The sequence below is a fragment of the Myxocyprinus asiaticus genome, chromosome 27, assembly GCF_019703515.2.
Source record: "Myxocyprinus asiaticus isolate MX2 ecotype Aquarium Trade chromosome 27, UBuf_Myxa_2, whole genome shotgun sequence".
Classification (NCBI taxonomy): domain Eukaryota; kingdom Metazoa; phylum Chordata; class Actinopteri; order Cypriniformes; family Catostomidae; genus Myxocyprinus; species Myxocyprinus asiaticus.
Genome location: NC_059370.1, coordinates 30,013,995 through 30,026,842, shown reverse-complemented (window position 1 = coordinate 30,026,842; position 12,848 = coordinate 30,013,995). Strand labels below are relative to the sequence as shown.

Here is a 12,848-nt window from a genome sequence, read left to right as displayed (position 1 = left end):
GTGGATTTGAAAATACTCTTTCTCTTTTTTCTCTGAATCTGAGCATAGTTGAGCCAAACTCATCTATCACAGGACAGATATTGGTATAAAAGACCTTATTTCTGTTGATTTGTACTTGCTACACTTTTATTTTTGCAGGGCAGATTAACAGATTAACGAGCAAGCAACCTCTGTGAAATACAAATGTCTTCTGGGTTGCTGTGTTGTACCAGGTTAGGACACCAGCAAGTATTATTTGACCTAAGACACAAATTTATGGATATTCATGGTTATATTCATGATACGCACAGACCCAGAAACTGCCCATAAGTAAGGAGCCCATTATGATGTGACAAACTATACTGGGTGCAATCTCCCAGAGGGCATGCTCTCTGCCACGGGAGAAACACAGCTCTCTTTTAAAACATTACTCCCTATCAAATCACTCTTTGCCTCTGGGTCTGCCAACAGTGATGGATGAGTCTCGCATTGTGACCTGATAAGGCTGTCTGGCTTGGCTGATACATGCAGGGATCGCCCAAGGAGTGGTAGGTTCACACCATGAGAAAAGGACAAAGGCATTAGAAAGAGAGCAGAGAGCTTGACTCCAGCCCAGTGTGTGCAATAGTATCGCAGTATGCAGGTGCCAGGGCACATTCCAAAAAGTTGAGTTATAATGTTTTTACAAGAAATAGAAGATGTTCTATTGAGATTGAACCTGATCTTTTCATGTGGAATAGCAGAGTTGAAAGACAAAAGAGTGAAAGGGATAACAGTAAAACTCAAATTCTTTTTTTTAATGTAGTGAGATCAAATGGTTAAAATATCAAGCATTTATAAAAAATAAAAATAAAAAATAAATAAAAACAAGCTGATGTATTCACTTTCTGAAGAACGTGAACCTAGCAATCATTGTATGGCATGAATTCATGTTCTTTTTAAACGGTCTGTAATTTAAGAGATGACGGAATGGATATATAATACCTAGCATCGAAGCAACAAAACAATTATCCTGTCACAAATCAGATTCACGTGTATACAGTCTTTGTCAAGGCAAAGATGTGTATCTTTTTTCTCATCTCTCCATCCATTGTTCAACCGATCCAATTTTATAAATGCATGGGCAATTTCCTGGTAAGTACCATTAAGAAAAAACACCTGAGTGCTGATGTATCTTGTTCCATCTGTTGCTTCAACTGTAAGGTTGTAATTTGACTGGCGTTCAGCATCTAGATCTCCAGCGATGATGATTGTGCCACTAGCCTTCTCCACATCAAACCAGCTGTAAGTGTTCCCACCTGTTAGCACCAACATGGACAGCAACCGCATATTAAATATATGATTTTTCTCTAATAGGTGGAATTTTCACATTAGCATTTGCATCAGTTATTAAAGTAGAAAACATGAGTGAAAAATTTTGTTATTATTATTTTGACGGAACTCTAGCACAGAAAATAGATTGAAAGCACTCTAAGACAGAAAATAATGAAATAATGAAAATTGTGATATTACTATTTATCAGCAGATACCTTCTGTACAGTTCAGGTCACAAGCCATCTGTAGGATGTGAAAACTCTCTTTAGCGTATATGTCTCCTTGTGAATTAAGCAAGCAAGAGGAAAGAAAGCAGTCGAGACAGAAAGGAAACAGGAAGAGAAGATAGAAAAGAGATTTCAGTTAAGTGAAAGCTAATTAGGGCAAAATCAAGGTCGGTTTATTGAAGATCAACTGTTAAAGGAGTATTGATTAAAGAGCTAAAGCATCTAGAATGATTAGATGACTATACATGGTCTATATTAGCAATTCCTTCTTTAAGACTGATGGTGGTGTAAACTGATGGCTTCAGATCAGTAGTCCTAAATTGGTTTGGACATACTTTGGTGACCCAACACAGAACCAAATTAGTTCATTGTACAAAAGTAGAGAGAAATTTCCTTAAAATCAAAAATTGAAAATGGCTTAAAATCCCCATGCATTGGCCCAAAAAAAAAAAAAAACATAGGCTGAAAACAAAAATGGAAAAAAACACTGAGTCAGTTATTGTTATAGTACTAGCCTTATTGCCAAGGGGCAGGTAATTATGCAAAGTTTGATTGGACAGCTTCGGGTGTCAACAACAAAAGATATGGGAAGCATTTTCTAAGCAACCCTATCAGAACAGACCTGTGACCCACTTCTGGGTCGTGACTCACCAGTTAATAACCACTGCTTTAGATCGTTACCTTTGATTGTAAACCATACAGGAGAGTCAAGAGGCTGAGTGCTGATGACTCCCACCATATGGGCCACAGGATCACTCTCCATCACAGAGAATGAGAGCGAAATCTCCTCAAACAGCAGTGGTTGTTTAGGCAGATTAGGCTTTGGAATCCACTCAATGTGCAACCGACAGATGGACAACTTCGAAGGCTGCCCGTTGTCTGACGCTTTAATCTGCAAGAGAACAGTGGGAGCATTTTCTCTTGTTTATTCGCCATGGTGTACTAGCCTTTTTAAGTCATTTAGTGTTCCATAGGGGAAAAAAAAAGTCATACATTTGAGCGAAATGAGGGTGGGCAGATGAAAACAGAATTTTAATTGTAAACTTAAAGGCAAATGACCTGCGGAAGGTGCAATTACTAAATTTAGAAGTAAATGGGTGACTTCTGCCACACCAAGTGTTTTTAGACAAATAATTTTTATACAAAATTTGTACTTAATCTTAATTTTCAAAGACATAAAAATATATATTTTGTGGAAGTTGCATTCACATACACATAAGAATGGAAATGGTGCTTTAATGTACTAGCAATTGCTGACTGCAGAGGCTTACTTTCGAATGCACCTCCAGTGATTTCACTAGCACCATTAGGAGACTGGGAATTGAAACAAACGTACCATGAGAATATGATACTGGCCTGCTGAAAAGGCTTCTGTGGAGAACACAAATCCAGTTTTGGGCTCAATAAAGAATTTCCTGTACTCTTCACCCTCCTCTATACTGTATGAGATATCAGAGGAGGGGCTCTCATCTCTGTCAAAAGCAATCACTCGATAAATTGGCTCCCATTCGACTGCCTCTGGTCGTTCCACCAGCTTGATTTTAAATATCTTCTCCAGGAACTGGGGACTGTTGTCATTTTCATCCAACACTTTGACTATCACATGAACGATGGTAGATTTGGGCGGGTAACCATCATCTGAGACAGTGATCTGTTTGTGCAAAACAGACCTCATGCATGAGCAGTTGAGAAATATACCAAGTAAACAAAGCATGATGGAACATGAGTGTGGCATCAAATGTTCCATTTAAACATCAATATTCTCTTGTTCATAAAAGATGCGGTGCAGCTTACTTCAAGAACATGCTCGGTTTGCTTTTCTCTGTCCAGTTTTCGTGATGTTGTTGTCACCAAACCTGTGCATGACATGACAAATTGTGCAGTTCATTGTATTTCTTCCTCTGATTGAAGAAACTTTAAAAATCAATAATAAAAAGATCCAAGCTGTTCTCCTGAGGCAGGGTCAATCGCTAACAAAAAAAAAAAAGGAAACTTTTGATCTATGTAACCTAGATTCTACATTTTGAAATCTCCTCAGAGAGGTATTCCTTTATATTGCATTCCTTCGTGTATTCTAAAGAAATGATTCAGTTTGGAGTGTAATATACTTGCTACTCCTGGACACACAGTCTGCATGGTCACAATACTTCTCCAAATTAAGAATTAAAAAACACTCAGTACAAAGTGTAGTAACTGAGTTCAGTTGATTCAAATGATTTTGTCAGGGAAGAACTTTGAAAAACTTTTTAACCTGCACTTTATTTCAGACTTGAATTCAGACTTTAAGATGAGTAACTTACACTGAAAAAAAAAAAATTTTTAGGGGGTGTTAATTACTATTCATATGCACTGGTTAAAATATACCCTTAACCTATATTGCATGCTAAACTGAGAAAAACTTACTCAAAGAAAGTGGGTAGAGAGTAGTTTAGTTTTAATTATAAATGATCATTATATATTCTTTTTTGTTTTCTTTGTGTGTGTGTGTGTGTGTGTGTGTGTGTGTGTGTGTGTGTGTGTTCTTATTTGTGACCACAGGGGTGATCGTTGGGGGTCAGGGTGGGGCTGGTGACTGGGGAGGGGGAGGTAATAGTGGGGGTTAAATGTTAAATGTTGATTCAATGTTTATATGTTGTGTTTTTTCTTTGTTATATGTCCATGAATAAATAAAAAATGTTTATTGAAAAAAAAAAAAAAAAAAAAAGATTCTGCCATTATTCCATCACCCTCATGTTGTTCCAAACCCATATGACATGCTTGCTACTATGGAATACAAAAGTAGATGTCAGGCAGAGTGTTAGCCTCAGTCACCATTCACTTTAATTGTGTGGAAAAAGATGCAGTAAATAAGAATGTTTACTGGAGGCTAACATGCTGCCTTACATCTGCTTTTGTGTTCCAGGGAAGAATTTATGTCATATGGGTTTGGAACAACATGAGAGTGAGTAAATGATGACAGAATCTTTAGTTTGTGAACTATCCCTTTAAGAAAGTTTTATCTCTATTGGTGTGTATACATTATACTCAAGTGCAGGAGTCTCAAATGTTTTAAATACACTTTATTAAAGATTATTTAAAGTATATTTAACCATTTATCCTCCTTTTGCTTAACAAACTTGAAAATAATTACTTTAATAACAGATACAGAAAATATATCAAAAATACCATAGGCAGGCATGTTGAAGTTTTGATGAGAAGCAGGAACTTACCTGTCTGAGAGTTTATGGCAAAAAATCCCTGTGGATTCCCACTGGTAATTTTGTAAGAGAGATTATCGCTTGATTTAGAGTCAAGGTCAAATGCTTGGATCTGGATGACAGACACATCTTTGGGAGAGTTCTCAGACACAGAAGGATAGTAAACAGGCTCTGTTGTCAGTGGCGCATTATCATTGACATCCTGAACCTCGATAAAGACTTCCACAAATGAGGAAAACGGCACAATTCCCTGGTCTGTGGCATAGATGGTCAGCCAGTAATGACTTGTGGTTTCATGGTCCAGGATCTCTTGTGTTCTTATAATGCCTATGACAAATACAAGAAGGAACATGTTGCACTACATGTTAAGTACTAATACACAATTTAGACTTAAGGCAGCACCAGCAGTGCTGCCATAAAACCTTGTCACATGGTACTGAGAGTTTTGCATTGTAAACTTGAAGTTCAGATTAGGACGAAACAGAAATGAACCATTCAAAGTAGGAACAGGGACAGACTGGCACAATGGTAATAATATTCTTTTGAAAAGAAAATTGTAATTAACAGAGGCAAAAAATATTATCCAGCTGGGATCTAAGAATTAATAACATTCTCATTTGCATATAAGATTAAATGTGTAAAAGAGCAGACATTTTATAAAATATTGAGAGAATAAGTGTGTGTGTGTTTAAGGGAAGATGAGGCAGCTCTTTTTGTTCCTGTCTCTCTGCAGTGTCTGTTTTCACACTGTGGGCTTTCTTCTAAAGGTAGCAGTGTGGCTTCTACAACTCTAGTAAAACTTGATAAGCTTTCTCCTCGGGATGAAAGTATCCTGCATATCCCTTTTTGTTTCTCCCTCTTTTTCTCTCCCTTTTATTTTCTCACTCTCCTTACGATACCACTATGGTACAAATAATAAAATGCAATTGTCATATGTTAATATAATATACTCAGTTGTTGTTGATGCATAATGTGTCCATGGACATAGTATGTGTCTTAAATATAATTATAAAAATATATAATTATATAATAATTATATTTATATATATACACACACACACACACACACACACACACACACTACCAGTCAAAAGTTTTGAAATACTTATTCTTTATTATAATAGTTTTTTTTTTTTTTCACATATTAGAATAATAGTAAAGTCATCAAAACTATGGAATAACATAAATGGAAATATTGGAATTATGTTGTGACTAAAAAAAATCCAAAATATCTCAAAACTGTGTTATATTTTAGCATCTTCATAGTAGTCACCCTTTGCCTAGATTTTGCAGACATGTACTCTTGACATTTTCTCAACCAACTTCTTGAGGTATCACCCTGGGATGCTTTTTAAACAGTATTGAAGGAGTTCCCATCTATGTTGGGCACTTATTGGCTGCTTTTCTTTATTATTTGGTCCAAGTCATCAATATCAAAAACTTTTTTTTTTTTTTTTATTAAATTTTAGTTTTATAATTAAATAAATTAATATGGTGGCACAATTATATTTTTGTCTACAAAACTAATTTCAAACATTTAAGCATATGCCTTCAGATCAAAAGATTTTTAAGCTCATGAGAAACATTTCAGTCAAGTGTTTCAAAACTTTTGAAAGGTAGTGTGTGTATACAGGTGCATCTCAATAAATTAGAATGTCATGGAAAAGTTCATTTATTTCAGTAATTCAACTCAAATTGTGAAACTCGTGTATTAAATAAATTCAATGCACACAGACTGAAGTAGTTTAAGTCTTTGGTTCTTTTAATTGTGATGATTTTGGCTCACATTTAACAAAAACCCACCAATTCACTATCTCAAAAAATTAGAATATGGTGACATGCCAATCAGCTAATCCACTCAAAACACCTGCAAAGGTTTCCTGAGCCTTCAAAATGGTCTCTCAGTTTGGTTCACTAGGCTACACAATCATGGGGAAGACTGCTGATCTGACAGTTGTCCAGAAGACAATCATTGACACCCTTCACAAGGAGGGTAAGCCACAAACATTCATTGCCAATTGGCTGTTCACAGAGTGCTGTATCCAAGCATGTTAACAGAAAGTTGAGTGGAAGGAAAAAGTGTGGAAGAAAAAGATGCACAACCAACCGAGAGAACCGCAGCCTTATGAGGATTGTCAAGCAAAATCGATTCAAGAATTTGGGTGAACTTCACAAGGAATGGACTGAGGCTGGGGTCAAGGCATCAAGAGCCACCACACACAGACGTGTCAAGGAATTTGGCTACAGTTGTTGTATTCCTCTTGTTATGCCACTCCTGAACCACAGACAACGTCAGAGGCGTCTTACCTGGGCTAAGGAGAAGAACTGGACTGTTGCCCAGTGGTCCAAAGTCCTCTTTTCAGATGAGAGCAAGTTTTGTATTTCATTTGGAAACCAAGGTCCTAGAGTCTGGAGGAAGGGTGGAGAAGCTCATAGCCCAAGTTGCTTGAAGTCCAGTGTTAAGTTTCCACAGTCTGTGATGATTTGGGGTGCAATGTCATCTGCTGGTGTTGGTCCATTGTGTTTTTTGAAAACCAAAGTCACTGCACCCGTTTACCAAGACATTTTGGAGCACTACATGCTTCCTTCTGCTGACCAGCTTTTTAAAGATGCTGATTTCATTTTCCAGCAGGATTTGGCACCTGCCCACACTGCCAAAAGCACCAAAAGTTGGTTAAATGACCATGGTGTTGGTGTGCTTGACTGGCCAGCAAACTCACCAGACCTGAACCCCATAGAGAATCTATGGGGTATTGTCAAGAGGAAAATGAGAAACAAGAGACCAAAAAATGCAGATGAGCTGAAGGCCACTGTCAAAGAAACCTGGGCTTCCATACCACCTCAGCAGTGCCACAAACTGATCACCTCCATGCCACGCTGATTGAGGCAGTAATTAAAGCAAAAGGAGCCCCTACCAAGTATTGAGTACATATACAGTAAATGAACATACTTTCCAGAAGGCCAACAATTCACTAAAAATGTTTTTTTTATTGGTCTTATGATGTATTCTAATTTTTTGAGATAGTGAATTGGTGGGTTTTTGTTAAATGTGAGCCAAAATCATCACAATTAAAAGAACCAAAGACTTAAACTACTTCAGTCTGTGTGCATTGAATTTATTTAATACACGAGTTTCACAATTTGAGTTGAATTACTGAAATAAATGAACTTTTCCACGACATTCTAATTTATTGAGATGCACCTGTATATATATATATATATATAATAACTACATTAGATAGATAGATAGATAGATAGATAGATAGATAGATAGATAGATAGATAGATAGACAATCAGTCAAATAAATAAGAAAGACAAATAAAAAAAATGCAATCACTGTCATATGTTAATATAATATACTCTCAGTTGTTGTTGATGCATAATGTGTCCATGGAGTTTTTTTTATCAAAATCAAGATTTTAGGTTCAAATGTATAAGGGAAAGAAAGTGTCTTAAATATAAATATATAATTATTTAATTATTATATATATATACAGTATATAAATATACATATATATATAATTTATAATAATAACTATATATATTTATAGATAGATAGATATAAAATATACAAATGTTTCATATACAGTAGTTTCTCAATTGATATGATGATAATAATATTTTGTATCATTTAATAAGGGTTTACTGTAAATTATTTTATTTCTTAGAGGGATAGATCAATCAAAAACATTTAATTCTCTAATTATTTACTCAACCTCATGTTATTTCAAACCTGTATGAATTTCTTTCTGCCATGAAGCATAAAAAGCCAAATGTTAGCCTTAGTCACCATTCACTGTCACAGTATGGAAAAGAGATCCAATGAAAGTGAATGTTGACTGAGGCTGCCATTTTTCCTAACATCTCAGTTTGTGTTCCAAGTCATGCGAGTTTGGAACGGCATGAGGGCAAGTCAATTATTATATAATATTTTTGGGGTGAACTGTCTCTTTAACAATGACTGATGAGTTCAAGAAATAAATAAGGACATATAGGGAAATGGTAATTACCACTCTCTTCATCAATCGTGAACACTCCAAGTCCTGAACCGTCTCGTATGGAATAGCGGATCTCTCCATCCCTGCCGACATCTTCATCATAAGCGGTAACTTTAATAACAGAGGAGCCAACAGGTGCATCTTCACTCACAGCTCCCCAGTCCACGAAGAATGGGAAGGAAGGGCGGAATAAGTTCTCATTAACATCCACAATCTCCACTTGAATAAAGCAGGATGAAGATAAAGAGTTTGGCTTTCCTCTGTCTTTGGCCTTTGCTGTCAGATTGTATACTTGCGTTGTCTCAAAATCAAGAGTCTTTGAGAGATACACAGCTCCTGTCACTTTATCCACCTGAAAGCTTACATCTTCTCCATCTGTTAGGCTGTATCTCACCTGTCCAGACAGGCCAAGGTCAGGATCGTGAGCTTCTAGCCAGAAGATTAAGGTTCCAACTGGAATGTCCTCCCTCACTCGAACATGGTATTGTTTTGGTATAAATATAGGGGCATTGTCATTCACATCCTCCAAATTAATGTGCAACAACACAGTTGATACCTTTTTAGACTCATCAGTTGCTTTATCATAAGCAGCCACTTTCAAAACAAATGATGGGTTTGATTCTCGGTCTAATGGACTCTTAACAGTAACAAACCCTGTTTCTTCATGTATGATAAATTTGTCTGTTTTGGTCAGAAATGAGTACCTTACTATTCCATTGACCCCCAAATCTTTATCTCTTGCTTCAAGCTGAATGATGTCTGTTCCCACATCAGTGTCCTCACTTATATCTACTGAATACTCATGCTGTAAGAACTCTGGGCTGTTATCATTGGCATCCAAAATGTTAATGTCTAACATGTGAGATGAGGACTTCTGCGGGTAACCAAGGTCATAAACTGAAATGTTAAGAGTGTAGTGGTCTGTTGTTTCTCTATCAAGCGATTTGTAAACTTTCAGCCACCCAGTGTCAGATTCAATCGTGAAGCGACTATCAAAATCTCCCCCTGAAATCACAAAAAGCAATTTCCCATTGAAGCCAGAGTCTGAATCGGCAGCCCTGAAGAGTGCTATGCTTGTCTCTACGGGAAGGTCCTCTTTAACTTCTATTAGAGTTGGAGTGGATTCTATAAACCTTGGAGTATTGCGGTTAACAGAATGGAAGTCTGCAAATTCATCATCTGGTACTTTTTGACTGTGTAGTTTGGAGCCGAAATGCAGCAACCCCGCTAAGGTTCTCAAAACCCCAGTCTCTACACATTTGGAGCGGACATGTTTATAAGCATTGACAACAGTTAGATTTAAGTACATAGGAGTACTTGACTTTTCTCCATCACTGGCAGTTATTTGTAGACTGTAAAAAGACTGTTTTGCTGCATCACCATGCTTCAACGGCTTTTTAAGTGTCAGCATCCCAGAGCTGGAATCCAATTCAAAGAGATTCATGTTATTACCACTGTCAATTCTGTACTGCACTACTCCTAGTTCGTCCGCGTCAATGGCAGACACCACTATTATTTGCTCACCGACTCCAAGAGATCTTGGCATGGTAACATCACAATCGATATTCTCAAACAGTGGCTTATTATCATTCAGGTTGGTGAGCGTAATTGAAACAACAGCCTCTGCCTCACGGCGGAAAGGGGACCCCCAGTCTGAGGCTCGAACCCTTAGAGAGAATTTACTCTGCATTGTCTCGTAATCTAAATCTTTAGCAGTGCTTACAACACCAGTGAAGTAATCAACCACAAATGGTTGTTTGTTTGTATTGACAATACTGTAAGTCACATAGCCATTCTCTCCATCATCTCCATCAGTAGCACTTACTGTTATAATGCTAGTCCCTATTGGGACATGTTCATTGACACTGGCTTTATAATTAGACTGTTGAAACTTTGGCACATTGTTGTTCATGTCACTTACATTGACGATTACTTTCGCCGCAGCTCGTTTGTCACTCGTAACAACCTCAAATTCATACTGGCTGACACATTCGGCTTTTACAGGTACAGAAGTGGTAATAAGCCCTGTGTTTGGGTTAATAACGAATGGATTCTCGTGTTGTTTCATCTTATACTGTAACTCATATTTAATCTTTGAATCTTTAGGTAAAGCTCTGACCATGACAACAGGGGAGTGAGGTGGGGCAAATTCACTAAGTGTGACTTTGTAGATGTGCATCTCAAATTTAGGAGTCTCCATATATTCACTTGGCGAACTTACTCTGACAACAATCACTGAGGAATACTTGGGAGGATTTCCCTTATCCTTAGCCTGCAAGGTCAGGTTGTATCCAAAACTGTAACCCTCCCAGTCCACTTCCTTTGTGGCCTTGATCTTGTATTCTTTGCTTCCAGGGCCCATACTGAAGGCCTTAAATTGCTGGAGCGGATCTCCAGCTACAATGCTCAAAAGGGCAATCTCGCCATTTAGCCCTTCATCGTTATCCTCCACAGTCACGAAAGCATAAGTGGGATCTTTGGTTGTGTTCCATGGAGTTAAAGGGACAGCTGTGATGACAGGTGCATGTTCATTGGCCTGCAGTACGTGCACCTTTAGCTTTGCCATGCTACTGCTACTGCTGCTGCTTCCATACATCTTCAAGCCTCTGTCCACAACCAACACATCAATCTCATAAAGAGTCACCTCAGAGTAATCCAGCTTGCCAGTCAGAGTTATGACCCCGCTGGCAGGATGAATGGAGAACATGTCAGTCCACTCTTTGAAACTGAAATAGTACTCTCCATTGGTGCCTGTATCAGCATCTGTGGCAGAGACTTTGCCAATGCTTGTTCTAATGGCTGAGTTTTCAGGTACAAAAAAAGTATATGCAGTTGGTGAGAAAAGAGGTCTGAGATCATTTGTGTCCAGCACGTGTACTTTCACTTGCGTTTGCGCCTCAGCACCTGTGTGTCTTTCAATAGCGTTTACAGTTAGTAGATAGTGGTCTTTTACTTCCCTATTAAGTGTGGCAGAATTCCCTCCTTTGGTCCTTATTCGCAGGAAACAGAAATTACCCAAAATGTACTTCTCAGCTTTGAATATATTCTCATGCTCCCCAGATTCTATCACATACCAAATATCCCAAGACTTATTCCCCACAGAAATGCCCATTTTAGCTGGGCTTTCAACAAAGGTTTTTGGTGCTGAATTTTCATATATTTTCACATTGTAAAGTGAATGAGTAAACTGAAAAGGCAATGCATATTGCACTTTCTGGGCACCTATGCAACTCCACAGAAACAGCACTAGGAGATGGTTAGTCCAGAATTTGCCCATTGTGACACATGTAATTACAGAGCCAACTGAAAAAGAGCAGAGCAACAGGTTGGAGGGTATGATTCTACGAAAATAAATATTAAAGTAAAATTAATTAGATAAAATGCAAATCATTAGATAATTCAATATAAAATTAATAACATGGTCCTGTATTATTTTTACAGCAAGCACTCCAGCAATCAATTATCATTGCACTGTTAGAGACCCACATGTTTTTACATTATAAGCTCCTTGCTAAACCAAATGATGTTCACTTCTCACACATTGTAAAAAAAAAAAAAAAAAAAAAAAAAACACTACAACTTGAAAACTTACGTTTAATTGCTGCCTTAAAGTTTTAATTAAAATCAACATGGCTTTACAGATCATTTAAATTATTATTATTTTATTTTTTTATTTTTTTACATCTAGTCTTAAAAAAGTAAGGTCACTACACAGGGTAAAGTTATCAGTTATGAGAGAACTAAATAGACTTGGTATGATTATCTTACACTGTTACACAATAGCCTGTAATACAGTTTTTTTGTTTTTGTTTTTTTTTTAACTGAAAGAATTAAGCAAATAGGAAAACAGTTCTTTCTTTATTATCATTTGAGAGGGGAAAGGTGGCTTTAGTCGTACTTACCATCACCGCAAAATAATATCCGTCTCCCACTCAGTTTGGTCAACTTACATGCAGCCCACACACTTGTCTCGCGTAAGAATATTTCACATAAATAATTCCCTCTCAAAACTCCACATCAGCCGGAGAGAATGCACGCGGTCTCAGTCTGTCAGTGCTTTCGCGCTCTCTGACGCCTCACTGATGCTGGATCTTTACTGCTCCTCAGAGGGCAAGTCCATCCGTGATGTCAT

At 37.4% G+C, this 12,848-nt stretch overlaps 1 protein-coding gene across 1 annotated transcript in view; it reads right to left on the bottom strand.

The window, feature by feature from the left end:
• Window positions 1–11,993, bottom strand: part of LOC127417939 (protocadherin Fat 1-like) — a 51,449-nt gene extending 39,456 nt beyond the window's left edge. The window contains exons 1-7 of the mRNA XM_051658217.1: window positions 8,729–11,993; window positions 4,730–5,044; window positions 3,315–3,376; window positions 2,857–3,171; window positions 2,183–2,412; window positions 1,509–1,552; window positions 1,138–1,277 (exon numbers count right to left, since the gene is read on the bottom strand). Of these exons, the coding sequence (XP_051514177.1) occupies window positions 1,138–1,277; window positions 1,509–1,552; window positions 2,183–2,412; window positions 2,857–3,171; window positions 3,315–3,376; window positions 4,730–5,044; window positions 8,729–11,993 (4,371 nt within the window). The remainder of the gene's footprint in view (window positions 1–1,137; window positions 1,278–1,508; window positions 1,553–2,182; window positions 2,413–2,856; window positions 3,172–3,314; window positions 3,377–4,729; window positions 5,045–8,728) is intronic.
• Window positions 11,994–12,848: the final 855 nt, after the last annotated feature.